The sequence below is a fragment of the Nesoenas mayeri genome, assembly GCF_963082525.1.
Source record: "Nesoenas mayeri genome assembly, chromosome: 3".
NCBI lineage: Eukaryota > Metazoa > Chordata > Aves > Columbiformes > Columbidae > Nesoenas > Nesoenas mayeri.
This window is the reverse complement of record NC_137544.1, coordinates 86,642,067-86,661,474: the sequence shown is the minus strand read 5'-3', so window position 1 is coordinate 86,661,474 and position 19,408 is coordinate 86,642,067. Positions and strand designations below refer to the sequence as shown.

Below are 19,408 nucleotides of genomic sequence, written 5' to 3'. Positions count from 1 at the left end.
TCCACCTTAAAACAAATTGTTTGTCCTTTTAAAGTCACCCTGGGACCTCAATGCTCTGAGCATTTGAAGCTTTCTGCTTATTTCCAGGGTGATTTCTTCCCAAGGCCAGTTTATTCTTTGAAACTAACATCAGGAAGCATTTGACTAATGATCGCTCTGAAAAATATTTCTAGTTGCTTCAACAATAATCTACGACATGTACTTCCATCTTCAAAACAGTTCTCCCAGTGGTACTCCTTCAGACGGCGTGCAGGACTAACACCCCTAAGCAAAGCCGGCGGCACCCCCAAGCCACACGGCAGCGGGGAGCCGGCCGGGCTCAGCCCTTGCCTGCGAAGGCCTCGGCTTTACAGACACTTGTTCACAGCAGCTGCTCCCATCTCCAGCCCGGGGCCGGCTGAGAGCCACAGGAGCCGGGGGGAATGGGCCCTAGCATGGCGGCCGGCGCCGGTCCAGCGCTGGTACCGGTCAGCCCTGGCTGCGGCCCACCGCGGGGACCGCCCCGCCGGGCCACGGGGCAGGCAGAGGGGCCGAGACACGGCCCGCAGCGGGCGGGACACCCCGGCCACGCCCAGCGGGGCGACACGCAGCGGCTCCATTACCCCCCGCGCCGAACCTTGGCCCCTGCCCGCGCCGTACCTCGGCTCGCTCCGCCCGCCGCCTCCGCGCCCCCCCGCAGACGGAGGCGGGCGGAGGGCCGACCCCTGCGGGGCGGGAGGACGCGTTGCAGCCCTGGCACCGGGCCGGGAGGGTTCGGCGGGCAGCGCGGTGCCCAGGGGCCCGGGGCCAAGCACCAGCCGGCGGGCAGCGAAACTGGGAGGCCGGTCAGACCAGGCCATGTGGAGCAGGGAGGCGGCTCGGAGGCGGGAGCACCCAGGCCCCGGTCGCAGGCCGGCCGGGGGGCGGCGCGCACGGGTCCCGCGCTCGGAGCAGCTGGCGGCGCCTCCCGAGCGGCTCCGGCTCCGCCGCCGGAGCGCCCTCAAGTAGATGGCGAACCCAGCGGACTTCGAGGTAAATCAGTCCCCGGTTATGAAAGAATATGATTTTTTCCCCCAAATTCCTATAGCTCCTTCCTGGTGATCTTATTTATCCCTTCTCCTAGTGTGGAGGTGGAGTGGCTGGTGCTCTGTGAACATTTTTATGGCCACAAACAGCAGGCACACAAACACATGCACACCCCTGCGCTGCCGAGGCAGTACTTCTAGGGGTATAAAAGTGCTTTTATGGGTACAACATTAATTGCTTGTTGATACTACTACACGAGCACTTTGCCAACAATAGATGAGTAAAGGCAAAGCGGCAGAACTCTCCCAGCACAGTAACACTAAAACCACATAAAAGCAACATAATTGTTAACCAAATACAACCATCTGAGTAACACAAGCTAAACAAATGCACTGAGTTTTACCTGTATTGTGCTCAGTGACTGTGTTTATCTGGAGTGTCAACATACATGTATGCACTGCATCTCCAAATGTGACACTCGGTCTTTACTCCAAGAGCATGTTTCACTGGGCGGTGAATAAATGTTCAACTTTCCAGCTGAGAGGACATGAACCCGAGAGGACATCCAGCCTCATCCCCACCCCACTGCCTAGCAAATTTAGTTGCTACTTGATTTTATAGCAGATGATCCAGATACTTCAGTATGTTCTCTTGCCAGACAAAATCAGCATATCCCTGTAAATAATTGATCACAGATAGCAAACTTTACTTTCAACACACAGCTCCTCAGAGATACAATAAAGCTTTCTCTGAGCTTGGAAGTGTTATCAGTGGGGTGCTGAGGAAGGAAAATATCAGTAACATTCCCATCTGGGAAAACAGAGCTATGTGGCTGAGGGAAACAGCAGAGATAAGAGCAATAGCTTGGAGGCCACAGCACCCTCACAATTACAGCTTCCTTGAAAGGTCCAGGAGGATAGAGTGGCTTTCCTAAATCTATATATGAATATATATCTATATCGCCTTGTTTAAATCTTATCTCTGAGGATTCTGTTTTCTCACAGCCCTGAAAGTAATCTTTCCCTGTGTCAGAGCTGCAAGGCTGCCTTTTCCAGACCAAGTAGCTACTCATACTGTATACTCTGTGTACTTGGCCAGTCTGCTCTTTCTCCAAAGGTCATCCAAAGGTTATTAGAATAAACTTTCCTGTAGAGGCCTTGATAAAAAGTTTTATGTCCTCTCTGGTCAAGGAAGCTTCCCTTCAAAAAATGCCGTGTAAGCTGCAAACTATTCAGACAGAAAGTAAGGGATATGTGAGGCTGGAGCATGGGCTGCACACACGTGAAACTTTCATATTTCGTGGTTCTGATGTCTTATTTACTCCCAATGAAAACAAAAAACAAGCAACTACTTCTCCTGACTTACTAAGACACCAGAGAAGTTCTCAGATATCAGGACAAAGACCATCCTCTCTTCCTTGAGCGAATCTCTCTCAGAGCTTTTCCATTTCAGCCACATTGTGTTCTAACATTCTCCTTTTCCATGTACTGCATTCTCCTTGCTCATCTCTCCAAACCTCTTCATGTTCAAAATCACAAACTTTTCTGCTTCAGCTGAAAGACGGATAGCTTACATATGCCACAAATCCCTTTTTGCTCCAGGTGGCATTATCCACACTCTCATGGGAAAACAAACATAAAAGGTATTTAAAAAGGGAACCTTAGGAGAATACACATCCACGCTAACCGATCTGAAATCACTGGTGCCTGTTCTGCATAAGTACATTTAAATAGGAGCAAGGCAAGAATCTAAATCGGTGTTTTGCCTTTCTGTGCTTCCTTTTGGCTATTCCTCTCTCTCTGAATATTGCTGCCTGTGACATTTACTGTTATGTATTTGACTGATTTAAGATGTGCGACACATGGAGTACAGGCTCATGGATATATTGCTTACAAAGTACCTAGTGTACTATAAATAATCATACACCTGACATTTATAAAAAAATCAGAGCATTCAAAATGGAAAAAAAAACCACATCGGGTTTAATTTAATCCACCCCCACAGGCCAATGCAGGCCAGATTTTATTCATTGTCTATTATCCAGAGTTTTTTAATGCTCTAGATTGATCTACCCACAGGAAGGAAGAGCTATCTGGCAAAGTGAGACGGCCTCCCCCTCTTCTTACCAGTTTATTTTGTAACAGATTACTTAATACCCCTCCCAGGACTCGGAATGAGTGTAGGCTGCAAGCCCATTCCACTTCCCAGCTAAAAGTAAATATTGAGCTAAAACAGAAGCCAGCCTAGGCAAGCCTTAAATTCAGTAATATCAACCTTGTAATTATAGATGTAAAATCTCTGAAAGCAATTGTCTGTTTGGATGCGTTTTCTGTGCTCCCAGCCAGGGCTCTGCTATCAGCTGAACCATCCTCAAATTCCATGATGTCATGACCAAGGAAGGCTTGATTACCTGGCTCAGTCCAAAATTTTTCATGAACAGGCTGCTTTGCCTGGACCTGAAGACACAACATACATATTATGCCCTGTTTTCCAGGAAAAAAATAACACAAAGTTCAGAAGACAGAGGAATATCTTCCATTGCACCTTCTTAGAAGAACACTAATTTTGGCACAAAAACCACAGGAGTTGTCTTTGTTCTTACTAGCAGCCTAGCTATTTAACATTAGGAGTGCAGCATGGCTGTCACACGTCCCCTGTGATGGTTGCAACCTGCCCTGGGCCACTGGAGCACCTGGATAGCCTGGCAAACAGGGCATGTGGGGGAAAACAATCCCCATTGTGCAAGTGTAGTGAGATGAGAAGCTAAAGGCACTCCCTGAGTGCTCTTGGAGCTCCTACTGTATGGGAAAAGACGCCCTTCCGCTTGAGAAAGGTAACAACAATCCGCTCCTGCTGGCAACCTAATGCACCTGCTACCTGGATCATAGCCTAAGTGGGATGGTGCAGAACCAGATGATCTGGAAGTTCTAGACATAGATAAATGGTGGAAAACACCATAAATTAACTCATCCCAAGCATGGCCAGAGTAGAAATGTACTGACTAAAGTCAGTGATCTCATGACCCTGTAAACAGTGATCCCAAGTGAGACTTGGTGAGCTCTCTGGGGTGGCAGCAGGCTGTCACCTCCCATCTCCTTCTGGGTGGGACACCCCAGAGTCACCACATGATGAAATGATGCTGCAAAGCCTTCAGGCAAAGATATATTTATTGAGACCCAAAAATCGCCCATTGATAATGCCAAGGCATTAAAGTAAATAATTTGCTTATTTCAAAAGGGAAATTTTTACACAGGTACACCTCCACATATATTTAATTACCCATGGATTAATGTGCATGTGTGTTCACATATATTCAAGTATCCATGGATTAATGTGCACAAGTGCGCATGTTTTATACATCTGTATGTATTTTTATTCATATATCTGTGTCCATGTCTACCTGATCTGATTTCTCTCTTTGTAATTATACTGTGATCCTTGTCATTTTCAAATATGTAATCATGTCACTGATTATAACAAATCCCACTGAACTGTTTTAAATCACTTTGTCAATCAACTGTTGATTAGGAATTATTAGAAATCATATATTAAACTTGTGATCTACTTCAGTAAATCCTAAATTGTTGCTAAATCAAAGCTGTGTACAAATTCATTCTGCACCATCCTTGGATCTAGTCTCAAGTCAGATGTAAGAAGGTAAAAACTTATAATTAAGGTATTATGTTCTTCTCTGTTACTGTACTGCTTTTTAACCTAACAATCCAACTTGAATAAACTTTAATTCTGATTTCTGTTTACTTGTTCATATTGAGCTACTGCTAACTTTTTCTGTTCTTTCCCAATGTCATTTGCTCCTACGACCTTCTTACTTGAGGCCTAATGAGAATTCGGAGACACCTTATTAGCCCAGCATTACCTTCAGCATCCAATTAGCTAAAATCTCTTCAAGCAGCAGCTAATTGCAAGTTCAAAGATGAGCTCAGGAATTCCAAGGAGGAGTCTGGGAGCTGAACTTGCAGCAGAGCAGACTGACTGGCACATCCTTTGTCCAGTGAGAGTCTGGATCACCAGTCACAGGAGTATTACAAAAACCTCTGCAAGGCAGGTAAGGACTCTGCCTGACTTTTTCAATCCGCAAGACAAACTGTAGCACTTCCTCCTGAAAAGGCATGAAAACTCTCAATTTGCTCTACACCATTGGGCCCAACTTTCAGTACTGATTTTAGGAATATTTTAACTGAATCCCAGTATGGGTGCTCCACCTCTTTAAAACCAGGCCTGTGATTGAAAGATGACGCTACAGCTGGCACAGCACTAGTTTATAAGCTGCAATTGTAAAGAAATGCTCAGTAAGATGACAGGGTGCCATGAAATGCTAATGAACACTCATCAGTCCAGCATTTATCTCCAACAAATGGAATTTTTCTCTTCTGAACTCAATACCACAGCATGTTTGTGGTGTGATTTCTTTTTACCATTCCTCCCTTGAGCACTTTACTTACTTGTGTGCAGATATATGTTTTAATGAACTTGCTGATTAGTTATTGGTATCTGGATTCCTCCACATTCCAAATGCCACTGAAACCTACCACCAGAACATCTCCTATAGACCTCTTTGGGATACAAGGCAATAAGAACTTTTAAAATATTTTCATGTCCTGGCATTTTGCAGAGCTTTTACACATTCTGTGCATATCTTCATATAAAACTCTGACAGAAGAAAAATTGCTGGGTTTCTTGGATTTGTGGCTTTGTACTCTTGACTGTTTTGAAACCAAACCGTGATTTAAAACTATTTTTTTAAATTGAAGTAAAGGAGGCAACAGCATGAAAGAGATGTCACAAACCAAAACAAGTCCATTCTCTTCCTCTTGCTAGGCTGTTTTTACTTATTTCACTTGGTGAAACGGAGCACTTGATACAGATGCCTGACACTAATGCATGAAAATGGTTTTTTCCTTTTAATGAAAAACACATTATAGTATATTCCTTATAGTGATAAACTACTTGGATGTGACCTACAATACAAAACTAAAGAGAAAACTCCTAGATACACATCAGTTTTGGAGTTATTGTAAAGCTCAACTCTGCCTGAGTGTCACCAAGTCTACTGCTTAGGGTAGTTAGCTGGAACAGATTAAGTATCCATTGCCTCCACCATCATTAGATTTTGCTCACACCACAAGCAGATCCACAGTCTGCTGGGAATCTTCAAAGATGAAATTCTTATCCCATGACACTTGTAATTGAATTAAGGTCACTGATGAACATTATCAGCCTTAGGAGAGAAAGGGAGGAGTGGACAATGGTAACAGAAAATCAGATAGTCTTTATATAGCTCATGCTTATTTTGATTATTGGTATAACTGAGCGTGTTTCCTGAGCCTGTGTAGCAGTGCACTCAAAAAATGTCAAGGTGGGGCAGTTAGTTTTAATACACAATTGTACCCAACCACTCCCAGCAGAAATACCTTATTATAGTATCACATGGACCCATCAGTCTGCTGCTCTTTGTTGCCACTGCTCTAAGTAGTACGCTTCAAATAATGTGTTATGTTCCAGCAAATACATTCGCAAAAAAGGCAACATTTCATCTAACGCCACAAAAATTGACTGGGTCTTCAAATACAAGCCCTCACATGTCATCTAGCTAGTAAAAAAAAATATATATATATATATATATATATTATCTAATGCATGAAACTTCTCCCAGTTCCTAAACAAGACAAAGGCTCAGGAATTTTATCAGAGCCTTCAATTCTCTGCTTTCATTTCTTTCTACTGCTAGCCCATTTCAGCAAATTGAAAACACTCCTTCTCCTCCTCTCCGGAGAGAGCCCCCAGCATGAAGTAAACGCAAAGTTTCATGCTTCACTGTTGAGAATGGAAACAGTCATCCCCACCTGCCTGCACTAAGCCCGGTCGCTAGCGGGTGTTGAGGTGAAGAGAGGAAGGAGGTGGGAAGAGATTCCTTTCTTATCATGGCATCGCAGTTCCTGGCAGCCACGGCAATGAAATTTGTTCAGAAATTCCCAGAGCTGGGGTCTGGGGCTCAAAGCATCGCCTCACCGAGCAGCCAAGGGCTGCGCTTTGAAATAAATAACTTAGGGTTTTTCTATGGAGAAGCAACGTTTAATCCAATTCCTTAATTGTATTCTTTAAACATGTGTTCATTAGAACATAAGCAAAACAGCGCTGGGTGCGCGGGGCATTCGCTCCGCCCAACACGCACACTTTTAACAATAAGAAGTGTGCTTAAATACGGCACAGTATTACATATTCATAATGACCTCAGAAACGCCTATACATATTCATGACCTTTCCTGCTTTTTATTAAAACGAGTCTCAGATAACCATTTACATATTCCCCTCCTTGACCCTCCCCTGTTGCACCTGCGCAGTGTCACTTGGTGAATTTGAGGAAGGGTCTTTAGGGGTCTTTGGATGAAGGCTCTTTCAGCTTCGTCACAGTGGACTTTTTACCTTTGGCTCATTAGGGGGAACTGGCTGGAACCCAAGGTACCAAACCGACTGCAACCAGACTAGCGCACCCTTTTTTGCTGTAAATCTTGGCTATCTTGTCCCCTCAAGGTTGCAGCTGGTGCTGTAAAACTTCTTATCTCGGCATTTAATGAAGTCCTGCTTTTTTAAGCACTATTAGTTACATACAGCTCTAAACTAGATAGTAATAATGTGGTTTAAAAATGTTAGCTTGTTAGTAGGCCCTTATTATATAGTTGCTTAAGCCTTAAAATGTTAGTTCCCTCTATCAATATAACTTCCTAAACAAGTTTCATAACTTTTTACATAGAACTTAACCACCTTTCCCTTTTCCAAGTTCAGAGTCCCTGCCTCATTTGGCTATACCTGTAAACATTAAACATCTCAGCACGAATCACAACTGCATTTTTCACAGCTTGAACACGCCGCTGCTGAAGGACAACACCCAAACCAAACAACCACCACAGACCAGTGCGGGAAAACCAACCACCAAAACCACAAAGCACTGTTGCTTTTGGCTTCAACTTGGAGGCTGCTGGCACACGAAGCTGCGGCGAAGCTGCAAGGCCCCACTGCCTCGGTGTCTCCCCCCCGGCCTCTCAGGCGAAGACCCTTCTCTCCCTCCCCACCGCCTTCGCCCCGCGCCCGCTGTCCCGACCGCGAGGGCTCCCGTTGAGGCGGGACGGCGCGGCGGAACACCCTGGTGGAGAGGCGAACGGGATGCAGGAGCAGCCGCCTCCGCGCACCCGAGCGCGTCCCCCTCAGTGCCACGGAGGACCCGAACGGGGAGGGGAACGGCAGCAGCAACACCCACCTCCCGCCGGGCTGCGGGCCGCCCCGCCGCACGTGACCGCAGCCCGGCAGCCGCCATTTTGTGCGGGCGGCCCCAAGCAACGCCTCCCGCCCCCCGGCCCCCCTCACCCCGCCCCCTCGCCGGGCCGGGGGTGCCGCGCTCGGGAGCGCGCGTAGGGAAGAGTCGGCGGCGCGCACGCGCGGGACGCCGAGGGGGGGGTGTTGGGGGGGGGAGCAGTCGCGGGGGGGGGGCCGGGTCAGAAGAGCTGGGGCGCCCGCGCAGGCCGCCGGGACCCCTGGCGCCATCATGTACCGTTCCAGCAGCGGCCGCTCCGGCCCCTCGTCGTCCTCTTACTCGCACCGGCTGAAAGACGGCAGCTCGTCGGGGTCCCGCGCCTCCCGCTCCAGCACATCGGGGCCGGGGCCAGGCCGCGGCCGGCTTCCCCCGCCGCTGCCCGCCGCCGCCGCCTCGCCGCCGCGCTCCGCTTCGCCCCGTCCCCCGCCGCGTCGCCACCGCTCCCCGTCAGGCCACCGCTCCCCGTCAGGCCACCGCGGCGTCTCCCGCAGATCCCCGTCACCGCACCGCAGCAGGAGGTTGTCATCGCCGCCGGGAGGACCGGGGCCCGGGGGGACACGGGGCCGCCCGGGGAGCGAGCACGGAGACGGCAGCAGCAGCTGGGTAACTACCGCCGGGCGCTACCGGGGGCTCGGTGCGGGGCTCGCCCTCTCCCGTAGGGGCTGTCAGATCGCAAGGAGGTCCCCGGCGGCTCCCGGCGACGGCGGCCACCGCCCCCCGCGCCTTGACTGGGGTGTCTGTCCCGCCTGCGGCCGCCCCTCGGCGGTGCCCCAGCTCCCGGTGGCGCCCTGGGGTCAGCGGGGGACAGCGGGGCCCGGGCCCCAAACTTGGCGCGGGGGAGGGCTGGCAGAACTTCAGGGGTCCCGGGCTCTCCCTGTGCGGAGAGAGGAGGGCAATTCCTACCCCCAGCCCCTTGGGCAAATGCAAATAAACCCATCGATTTCCATTCAAGTAATTTTTTTTTCTTAAGTTTCCGTTACATTTTTATTTCTTTCTTATCAGCTGGAGCCATTTTAGATAAGGCTCAAAGACGATGCTATCTGTTGGTAAGGCAAAGGATGTAGCTAGTCGTTTTCCTCATTTTAACACCGATTTGTGTTATTGTACAAATATCGTTTAATTCATGGGAACTTTTTTTTCATGGAGTATTGAATGAGTACTTTGTCTGAGTTCTTCCTGCTGTCATGGGCATACAAAAGAGACTCTGTTACAGATTTATGTCTTTGAGAGGTATGATTTGATAGGTGCTGCTTCGTAGTTGGAGCTATGCACAAGGTGTTCCAGTCTTCTCTCTCAGGCTTGGCAAAATCTCATTTGGGCACATGAAACTCTGGTTTGGCATCTGGAGAGATATTGTCTTGGATGGAGACACCTTCTTACTAAATCAAAGTGTAGCTGTACTTTTTTTTGAGCAACATTCGCTCACCTAGGGTTTCTCTTGTTAATCCTTGGTGCAGTGGTTGTCTTGTCTGATAACAGTTACCTGTGATATATAATAGGTTCATTGTGCAATTGTATTGTGCTGAAAGAAGAGATTTTCATACAGGGATATTTTAAGCTATGGTTCTATGGTCACTCAATCCAGCATGTGTACAATTAAAAAAAATGGTACACTCACTTTTTCCTCTCACTCTGCAGTATGTTCTGCCGCCCTCCCTTGTGCTCACACTGGCATTTGTGAAGTTGCAGGGTGTGCCGATTTGAGGACACGATGTGACTGAAAGTCAATCCAACAAAAATATGTTGTCTGCTGTGATTTATTGCATGATGGGACCCCAAGAGAGAATGAGGATTGCCCTTTCTCATGGCAATACAGGTTGTTATTCGATTTTGTTGGAGTTGTAGCTATAGAAGAGATCACAGGTGATTGTAGTGGAGGTAAAATTTCAACTATTGTTGCTGTTTGTTATTTAAAGGTGAGGTGTCCTGAAGATATGGGAAGATAATGTTGTATTTGACAGTTAAGCCAAGCCAGGGTGACAAGTTTGCTTCTGGTCATTTGTTTTTAGGCTCTGCTTCACTGTTCTGTCAGTCCTGTAAGCTGTCTGTGGAGTAGCCCTGTAAATTGCATTGCTAGTAAGAACCCGATTGAAAATCAGTAATCTTTTAAAAGGAGATAATTTTAAATTTGATTAATGTCAGTTTGTGTTGTGGCTCCACGGACAGTTAAATGGTCACAACTGAGGGGATGACAAACTGGGATGCAGGAGCAGAACTTTGTTAAACTGACTTCACCATCACTCAGTCTGTTCTTTCACTAAATCCACAATAGGCTGTGAACCTGTGCTGGCTGTAACAAAACTTCCAGTGCCAAATGTGTTGGTGGTTCAGACTTGGAGAAATTTGAACTAGGAGTTTTTGACTGGAAGCCTCCCACTCCTCCTGAAGGGAGGGGCGGACACCATCAAAACCCCCCACTTTATACAAACACTATTCTTGACAAATGCTATTCTTCCAGTATCATTTTGCACCCTTCTGGCTCAAGTTACAGGAGTCCTCTCAGCAAATTGTTGCAGATTCTTGATGTTTTTCTTGCCTATTCTAATTTCAGAGGATTAAAAATTATTAATCAAATAAAGTAGGGCTTTAGCAAGTTAGCTAGTGCTGAACTGTTGAGCCAAATAGGTTGTTTGTTTATTTACGAGAATATTAACTGCAGTTAAGGAAAAGCATTCTCTAGGAAGCAGCTCTTACAATAAGGAGGATCTTAAGGCAATGATGTATAGCTCTTTAACCTGTGTTGTGCTGTCTCTTGCATATGCTGAAGGCCATTATAAGTAAGTCTTGGAGTGTATATTGTGCACATTTTTTTCATGGAAGTTTTTATCCATGAAAAAGTGTTTGACAAACACTAGTTCTCCTTTAAAAGTGATGTTATAAAGCGTACAATGCATATACGGGTTGATTTTACTTTTAAAAGTACTGTTTACAAAATTAGCATAAATTAGAAAAATATAAAAGGCAGGATTATGCTGGTGTTTTCCAAACAGTGGAACTAAGTGTGATCAAAACAAAGCAAACAGCAGATATGTTGGATCAGCATGATTGGGTGAAGTTTTAATGAAGTTTTCAGATTTGTTTGATTTTAAGATCTCCTCTCCAGCAGTTTGAGGATATAAAGTGTGGAAATGTGGGGACTTACACAAATGTGTTATTAGCGGCATTTTGGAGCTGTGACTGGAAGGAGATGAATTAGACAGAAGACTCAGGAGGGGGAATGTAAGCTGCAAGAAGAAAGGAGGACTTGGAAGAGGCGAGTTTATGTATAAGGATGGAAGATGCAGGATGTGGAATGAAAACACTGATTGGACGGGTGCATGTGGTTGAAATGGAGAAAAGTTTTGAGTACAAGCTTTAAGTTATTGTCTCTACTCTTCATATGAATTGGAGTATGGAAGGAACAGACTTAGAGGTTTCTTACTACCTTTTCTTGATTCTGGGAGCTGTGAGTGTTTGTGTGGGGTTTTGTGTTTGTTTGTGGTTTTGTTGTTGGTTTGGTTTGGTGTTTGTTCGTTAGATGGAGTGCGTGCTTTCCCAGGTTATTTGTATTGTTGCCCATTTTTTTGATGCTTAACTGGGATGCTGACTGCTAGCGGAGCTGTGTATTGGACATTATAAGTATGGATGGTGTTAGTTTCTTAGTAGCTGGGGAAAACAGCGGGAATTGGAAGAGCATGTATTGACAGCAAAGGTTTGGGATGAGTATTGAAAAATGTAATGGAGTAGAGGAAGGCCAGGGCTGTAAAGTGAGAAATTTTGGCAGACTTTATTTGTTCTTGCAAGGCTGACACTTGCTGCTTTTATTTGTCCCTGCTGACCTGCATGCTTGTGCTTTTTATAGTTTCTCTCAGCTTCCTTGCATCCTTGTAAGAAAATTGGCTGAAATTAGACGACTGGAGTATGTTGAGTCAACAGATAAAGAAGAAAAGCTGCTATGCAACCTGTGCATTAATATGGCAGTGATAACTGCAGTTTAGGCGCCAGAACAGGAAGAGAGGAATATGCAGTGCAGTGCATAGATAGGAATGGCTAGTGGTGGTGTTCTGTGCTCCAAATGAAAAAGCTGTTAAAACTGGAATTGCTCAAACTGAAAAGAAAAAAAAAGAAAAAAAATGAAGATCAATTATGTACTGCTGTTCAATTATGTACTGTTGTCTCTAGCCAATCTGTGTGTTAGTCATAGGCAATTCTAACATCCCAAACTTTCTAAATGTAAATTATTTCCTTCCTTTGCCCAGAAGTTTGTTCTGAGATGTAACCATCACTTCTCTGTCTCCAGCTCCTGGAGGTGATTGTCATGTGTGTGCCCAACTTGCCAACAGTCTTGATGACAAGAAGATGCCCTTCAAAATAATTACTTTTTGAGGCAGCCCTCAAAAGTCAGTGTTACACTGGGCACATGTGAGCCTTCAGAGTGTATTTGTATGAGGCACATGCGCCTTGTATACGTTGGATGTCAGACGGGGTGTTGCAGGACTGTATTGTGCTGTTCAGCACAGTTGGTCTTAGAAGTAATTAAAATGTGTTCTGATAAATGCCAGTATTCAGATTAATGGAGCAAAACAGAAATCACTAATATTTGACCTTAGGACAAGGTTATGTGCATCATGAATTCCAGTGCAAGTTTGTTTTGCAATTAGATTTTGTTCAGGCAAATTTGCAAGGGAATTCTTTTGCTTTCTTGTTGAAGATTACATACTGTTCTTGTAGTCTGTTGGAGGATTGAGCTGAATCTGCTGCGTCTTCTCAGGGTGGATGCAGTCAACATAGTGCACCTGCTGCTCACTACTGCAGATTTCAGCAGTGAAAGCAGTATGCAGTACATGACTGGTTTGGCAGAACTGAAGCTGGTTCATTGCTTCCTGTTAGGCAGAATCTAAACTATGTTGGTTTAAAAAAGTAAATCAGATGTCTCTGTCTTCAGGTAGTTTCATCTGTTTCTTATGGAACTCCTCTTACTTTGATTGTTCCTGTATTCTAGTGCCATATTCTATAGAATGATGTGAGGCATAACTAGTTAAGCATAACTTACACTAATGACATTTCCTGTATTGAGTGTGTGTCCAAAGGAAGGTCTGTGCAGACGCAGTTAGCTCAGGCCTTCTCTGCTGTAGTCTTTTCAAATGTGACTTTATTTAGCTCTGATTTAGCTCTACCAGTAATAACAACAGTGGGAATTCTATTATAGAAGGTGTTTCTATAGTCACTGGCATTTTTAATATTATCTTGTGTTTATCTGCTGAAAGCAGCACAAGGTGAGGAAAACTGTTGTAACCATCACTGCTTGAAAAATTTTGTTTACACTGGTTTCCACTTTGGTTCATGTTGTTACTGAAGCTGGAAAGGGCCAGAAATTGAGACACTTTTATTAATAAATTTCTGGCACCGTTTTTAGAGCAATATTTGTTTAGCTGCTTGTCCTCTGTAAAGAAAGGAAGACAGCAGCAAATCTGGGACTTACTGAGCTTCTCTCTCTTTTTCCACCTCCCAAAATGGTGCTTTATGAAATTTATTTTTGAGCTGGAAATTTCCCTTCTAGATAATGTAAATATAGAGTGTAGTTTTGGCAGCTGAGATAAGAAAGAAAATGCAGTCAATCCCCTTCCCTTTCTTTAGTAACTGAAGACAATTGAAATATTTGGAACAATTGTTCTTGTAGTTTGATTTTTTTTTAATTAAGTTGTCCACCCCAAGTCTCATATGGTAAACAGAACAGAGTCACTTGCCTTTCTGTAGCTGAGTTTAAAGTTCGGTGATTGATGGGCTTGCACTCTTTCTTCAATTTACAGAGGCGTTCTCCGAGTCTCCGCTTTGAGTCTTCACTGGAACAGAGTTTGCGGATTACTGTTGGTAATGACCGGTATTGTGTTGGCACACCAGAACGAAGGAGGCTGCCTGATAGACTGGGCTCACCAATTGATAACCTGAGTGACAGGTACGGTCTTCTGCAGATGGGGATTCGAGTGCGTGAAACAGTAAGAATGTGGGAATGGTGGTACTGGGTGAGACCAAACATCTAGTTAGCCCAGTGAGTTCCTAAGAAATGAGGGTAAGAGGGCAAGCATGTAGTGATGCTTCCCTGGAATACATCCCCAGCCTCCAGCAAGTCGTGGTGCAGTGGATTCCTGAACAAAAATCACTGCCTGTTTTCATAGTAACTCTAAACAGATTTTTCTTCTCTGATTTTTGTCAGCTGCTTCTGAAACTCATATAAACTGAAAATGCCCAGAGGCAGCTGCTTCCTTTGACATTTCACAGCTTCAGCCACCTTCTTCTGTTTCCTATGAACCTACCTAGTCCTGAATAAAAGGAAGGTTATGGATAGCATAAGGCTTTAACTTCATTTATTGGGAGGAATAATCTACTTTCCCAATTTTTGAGAATAGTCCAGTAGAAAGCTCTACTGTAGCTTGAAGAAAAAAACAACGTTTACTCTAAAAACACTGCAGAAGAGAGGTGAGCATAGTCAGACATCAGACGATGTCGGTCTCTCATACATGATAAAATAAGAGTTAGAATTCTTGGGGTCCCTTGATGGAATTTGGAGAGAAATAACTACTAGTAAATACTGTTTGGGAATCTTTGTCTTCAGGAGGAGAACAGGTATAATCTGATAAAAGAAGTAAAATCGGAAGACTTAGTGCAAAGAAAATTGTGTTCTTTGTCTGGAATTGCAAAGTTAAAGATGGCCATAGTTTGTGCCCCAGTGCAGACAATTGCAGTTTCAGGTCAGGGATAAGCATCCAGCACAAAAAAAAACCCACCCTGCCATGACTTCAATTTTTTTATGCAAATAACCCCAACGGTTAAAAAAAAAAAAAAAGAAAAGAGGGAAGTGAGCAGAACAAGTGAATTTCCTGTCTTTCTCAAGTGTAAGCAGGTGCGGAAAACCAACCGAATGTTTAGTTTTCAGTACTGTCACTTTTAGGGCTTTACCTCAGTTCTCCTGGGATCAGTGTTCGATTTGTAAATCCCCTGTGTAGCTTGCCGTCGTCTGAATGAAATGAGTGCGTGTGCCCAGGGAGAGTACAGTGGTTGGAGGAGGAGGAAATAGCAGGTAGGTGAACTGGCATGCTCTGGCAAATTAAGAACATGCGGCGCAGGGGGTGTTTCTCCCATTGCTTCCTTTTCTCCAGTGAGGTTTTATATTTAAGCTGTTTTGTGGTTATGATGCATGGTTAGAAGTAACATCGGGCACAGTGGAGTTTATTTTAACGTAAGTGTGGAGATGATGAAAAACACTTTATCTCAGTTACAGGACCCAAAGATGTAAAAAAATGGTCAGAATAGAATCCTGAGAAGGTGTAAAAAACAACAAATGAATCAGAATGAGAATAAGAGAAAGTGAGACCATGTAGACTTCCGTTTTTAAGTGACTTCCCATATATTTGTAGTGTAGGTGTGCCAGAACTCCATGTGGTTACGTTTACTTTTTTTTTCCTTTGGGTCTAATCTGTTTGTGCTGGCTGCACTTATCTGAGTGGTGCCCACTGCCCACTTATTGTGAATCATCACTGGGTTTTATATTTAGCATATCACATTCTTATTTAACATATGGTGTATTCTCATTCTCATTTAAAAAAAAGTTTAAAAGTATTTTCTGAAGATGGCTCTTCAAATTTCAAAGTAAGTGGAGCAAATAATTCTTAATGTAGTTATTCTCAGCTATTTTCGCTAACTACTCAGAGATTTCAAGCAATCACTTTTTCAAATTATTCTCTGTAATTTCATGGAATCATAGAATGGTTTGAATTACAAGGGACCTCAAAGATCTTCAAGTTCCACCTCCACTGCCATGAGCAGGGACACCTTCCACTCGACCAGGTTGCTCAAAGCCCCAGCCAGCCTGGCCTTGAACACTTTCAGGGATGGGGCATCCACAGCTTCTCTGGGCAGCCTGTTCCAATGTCTCCCCACCCTCATGGTGAAGAATTTCTTCCTTTAATCTAAATCTAACCTCTTTCAGTTTAAAGCCATTAGCCCTTGTCCTATCCCTGTATGCCTTTGTAAAAAGTCTGTTTCCAGCTTTCTTGTAGGTCCCCTTTAGGCACCGGAAAGCTGCTCTAAGGTCTCCCTGGAGCCTTCTCTTCTCCAGGCTGAACAGCCCCAGCTCTCTCAACCTGTTTTCACGGGAGAGATGCTCTAGCCCTCTGACCATCTTAGCCTTCCTCTGGACTCGTTTCAACAGGTCCATGTCTTTCTTATATTGGGGACCCCAGAGCTGAATGTGAAACTCTTGGTGGAGTCTCATGAGAGTGGAGTAGAAGGGGAGAATTACCTCCCTTGATCTGTTGGTCACACTTCTTTTGATGCAGCCCAGGATACAGTTGGCTTTCTGGGCTGCAAGCACACATTGCTGGATCATGTTGAGCTCATCAACCAAAACCCCCAAGTCTTTCTCCTCAGGGCTGCTTTCAGTCCATTCTCTGCCCAGCCTGTATTTATGCTTGGGATTGCCCTGGCCCATGTGCAGGACCGTGCACTTAACCTATCAAGCCTGTCAGCGTCCCTCTGAATAATATCCCTTCCCTCCAGTGTGTCGACTACACCACACAGCTTGATGTCATCAACAAACCTGGTGAGGGTGCACACAGTCCCACTGTCCATGTTGGTGACAAAGATGTTAAACAGCGCCAGTCCCAATATGGATGCCTAAGGAATGCCTCTTGTTGCTGGTCTCCACATGGACATGAAGCCTTTGACTGCAACTCTGAGTGCAATCATCCAGCCAGTTCCTTATTGACTAAGTGGTCCATCTGTCAAATCCATGTCTCTCTGATTTAGAGACAAGGATGTCATGCAGGGCAGTGTCAATGCTTTGCACAAGTCCAGATAGATGATATCACTTGCTCTTCCCTTATGTACCAGTGCTGTAACCTCATCATAGAAGGCCACCAGATTTGTCAGGCATGATTCGCCCTTTGTGAAGCCATGTTGGATGTCACCCATCACCTCCTTAGCATAGTTTCCAGGAGAATCTGCTACATTATCTTGCTGGGCACAGAAGTCAGACTGACTTGACTGTAGTTCATTGCTTTTTTCCCTTTTAAAAAGTGGGGTTTATGTTTCCCCTTTTCCAGTTGGTGGGAACTTCACTGGACTGCCATAACTTCTCAAATCTGATGAATCGTGGCTTAGCAACTTCATCTGTCTGGTCCCTCAGGACTCACAGGTGCATCTCATCAAGTCCAATGGGCTTGTGCACCTACAGGTTCCTTAGATGGTCTCAACCTGATCTTCTACAGTGGATGGTTCTTTATTCTCCCAATCCCTGCCTTTGCCTTCTGCAACTTGGGTGATGTGGCTAAAGCTCTTGGAGCAAAAAAAGTCATTGAGTACCTCCGTCTTCTACATATCCTGGGTAACCAGGTCCCTTGTTTCCTTCTGGAGAGGGCCCACATTTTCCTTAGTCTTCCTTTTATCATCAGTGTACCTATAGAAACTTTTCTTTTTGCTCTTGATGTCCCTGGCCAGATTTAATTCTATCAGGGCATTAGCTTTCCTAACCTGATCCCTGGCTGCTCAGACAGTTTCTCTGTGTTCCTCACAGATTAATTGTTCTTGCTTCCACCCTCTGTAGGCTTCCCTTTTGTGTTTGACTTTGTCCAGGAGCACCTTGTTCATCCATGCAGGCCTCCTGGTGTTTTTGCCTGACTTCCTCTTTGTTGGCATGCATTGCTACTGAGGTTGGAGGAGATGATCCTGGAATATTAACCAGCTTTCTTGGGCCCCTCTTGCCTCCAGGGCTTTATCCTATGGTACTCTACAAAGCAGGTCCCTGAAGGGGCCAAAGTCTGCTCTCCTGAAGTCCAGGGTAATGAGCTTGCTGGGTACCCTCCTTGCTGCCCTAAGGATCTTGAACTCCACCATTTCATATTTGCTGCAGCCTGAGCTGCTCTTGAGCTTCACATTCCTCACCAACTCCTCCTCATTGAGAATGAAGTTATCATCAAGGAATTCCAGGAACCTCCTGGATTGCTTATGCCCTGCTGTGTTGTCCCTCCAACAGATAGCGAGTTGGTTGAAGTTCCCCATGAGGATCAGAGGTTGTGAATGAGAGGCTGCTCCTGTCTGTCTATAGAAGGCCTCATCCATTTGGTTTTTCTGGTTGGGTGGAAGACCACCACTGTAATGTCACTTGTCCCTGCCCTCTCTTTAATCCTGACTCATAAACTCTCAGTTGACTCCTCATCCATCCCCAGGCAGGGAGCATCATGCACTCCAGACGGTCATTGACGTAGAGGGAGACACATCCTCCTTGTTTCCCTTGCCTGTCCTTCCTAGAGAGCCTTTATCCTTCCATTCCAACACTCCGGTCATCCCACCACATCTCCAAGATGCCAATGAGATCATAGCCCTGCAGGCAGGCACACGTCTCTAGCTCCTCTTGGTTATTCCCCGTCCTGTGTGAGTTTGCATAGAGACATTTCAGTTGGCCCCTAAATGAAGCTGACTTACTGGCTGGAGTGGCTGGAATTCCTTTGTGCTGCTCTTCAGGTGCTCTCCTGCTGACCTGTTTTTTTGCAGAACCATGGGATGGTAGAGAGGTTCATTAGCTTATAAAGGAAATAAAATACCAAAGGATGGAAATCAAGGATGCTTTTGCATTCTCCTGCAGCAATGGATTTTCAGGATGTCCCAGGAGAATTTCTCAAGGTGTATGTCCACATTCAGATCCACCCTAAAGCATCTGTAAGAATTTGCCCCGAGTTTCTAGCTGTCCTCCTGCACATGTTTAAGTAAGCATACTGAATACTTCTGGTCTGTGACTTCAAAGTCACCTAAGCAGCTTTGGTCTTCAACAGATAGTATTTTTTTGTCCTCCAGAATCTCAGTCTGTCAATATATCTTATGCCTCTCCCTGTCTTCCATCTCTCCTTCTGTCAGTATTTTTAAGACATTCTACTACTATCTGAGTTGGCATAAGCTATACAGAGCATCCCACTAATTCTTCTGAGGTTAATGCAAAAGGTTAGAGCATATCTACTGCACAGGCTCAGTCTGTGTTAAGCTGAGCTCTGAAATAGGGTTTTTTTTGGCATAATATCAAGAGTGACAGTTGGCTTGAGCATG

General features: G+C 45.2%; 1 protein-coding gene across 1 annotated transcript in view; it reads left to right on the top strand.

Moving 5' to 3' along the window:
- Positions 1-8,541: 8,541 nt before the first annotated feature.
- The window catches only part of ZNF318 (zinc finger protein 318), a 32,645-nt gene continuing 21,778 nt past the window's right edge, over positions 8,542-19,408 (top strand). Inside the window, exons 1-2 of the mRNA XM_080341708.1 lie at positions 8,542-8,938; positions 14,125-14,270. Of these exons, the coding sequence (XP_080197834.1) occupies positions 8,567-8,938; positions 14,125-14,270 (518 nt within the window). The 5' untranslated portion in view covers positions 8,542-8,566. The remainder of the gene's footprint in view (positions 8,939-14,124; positions 14,271-19,408) is intronic.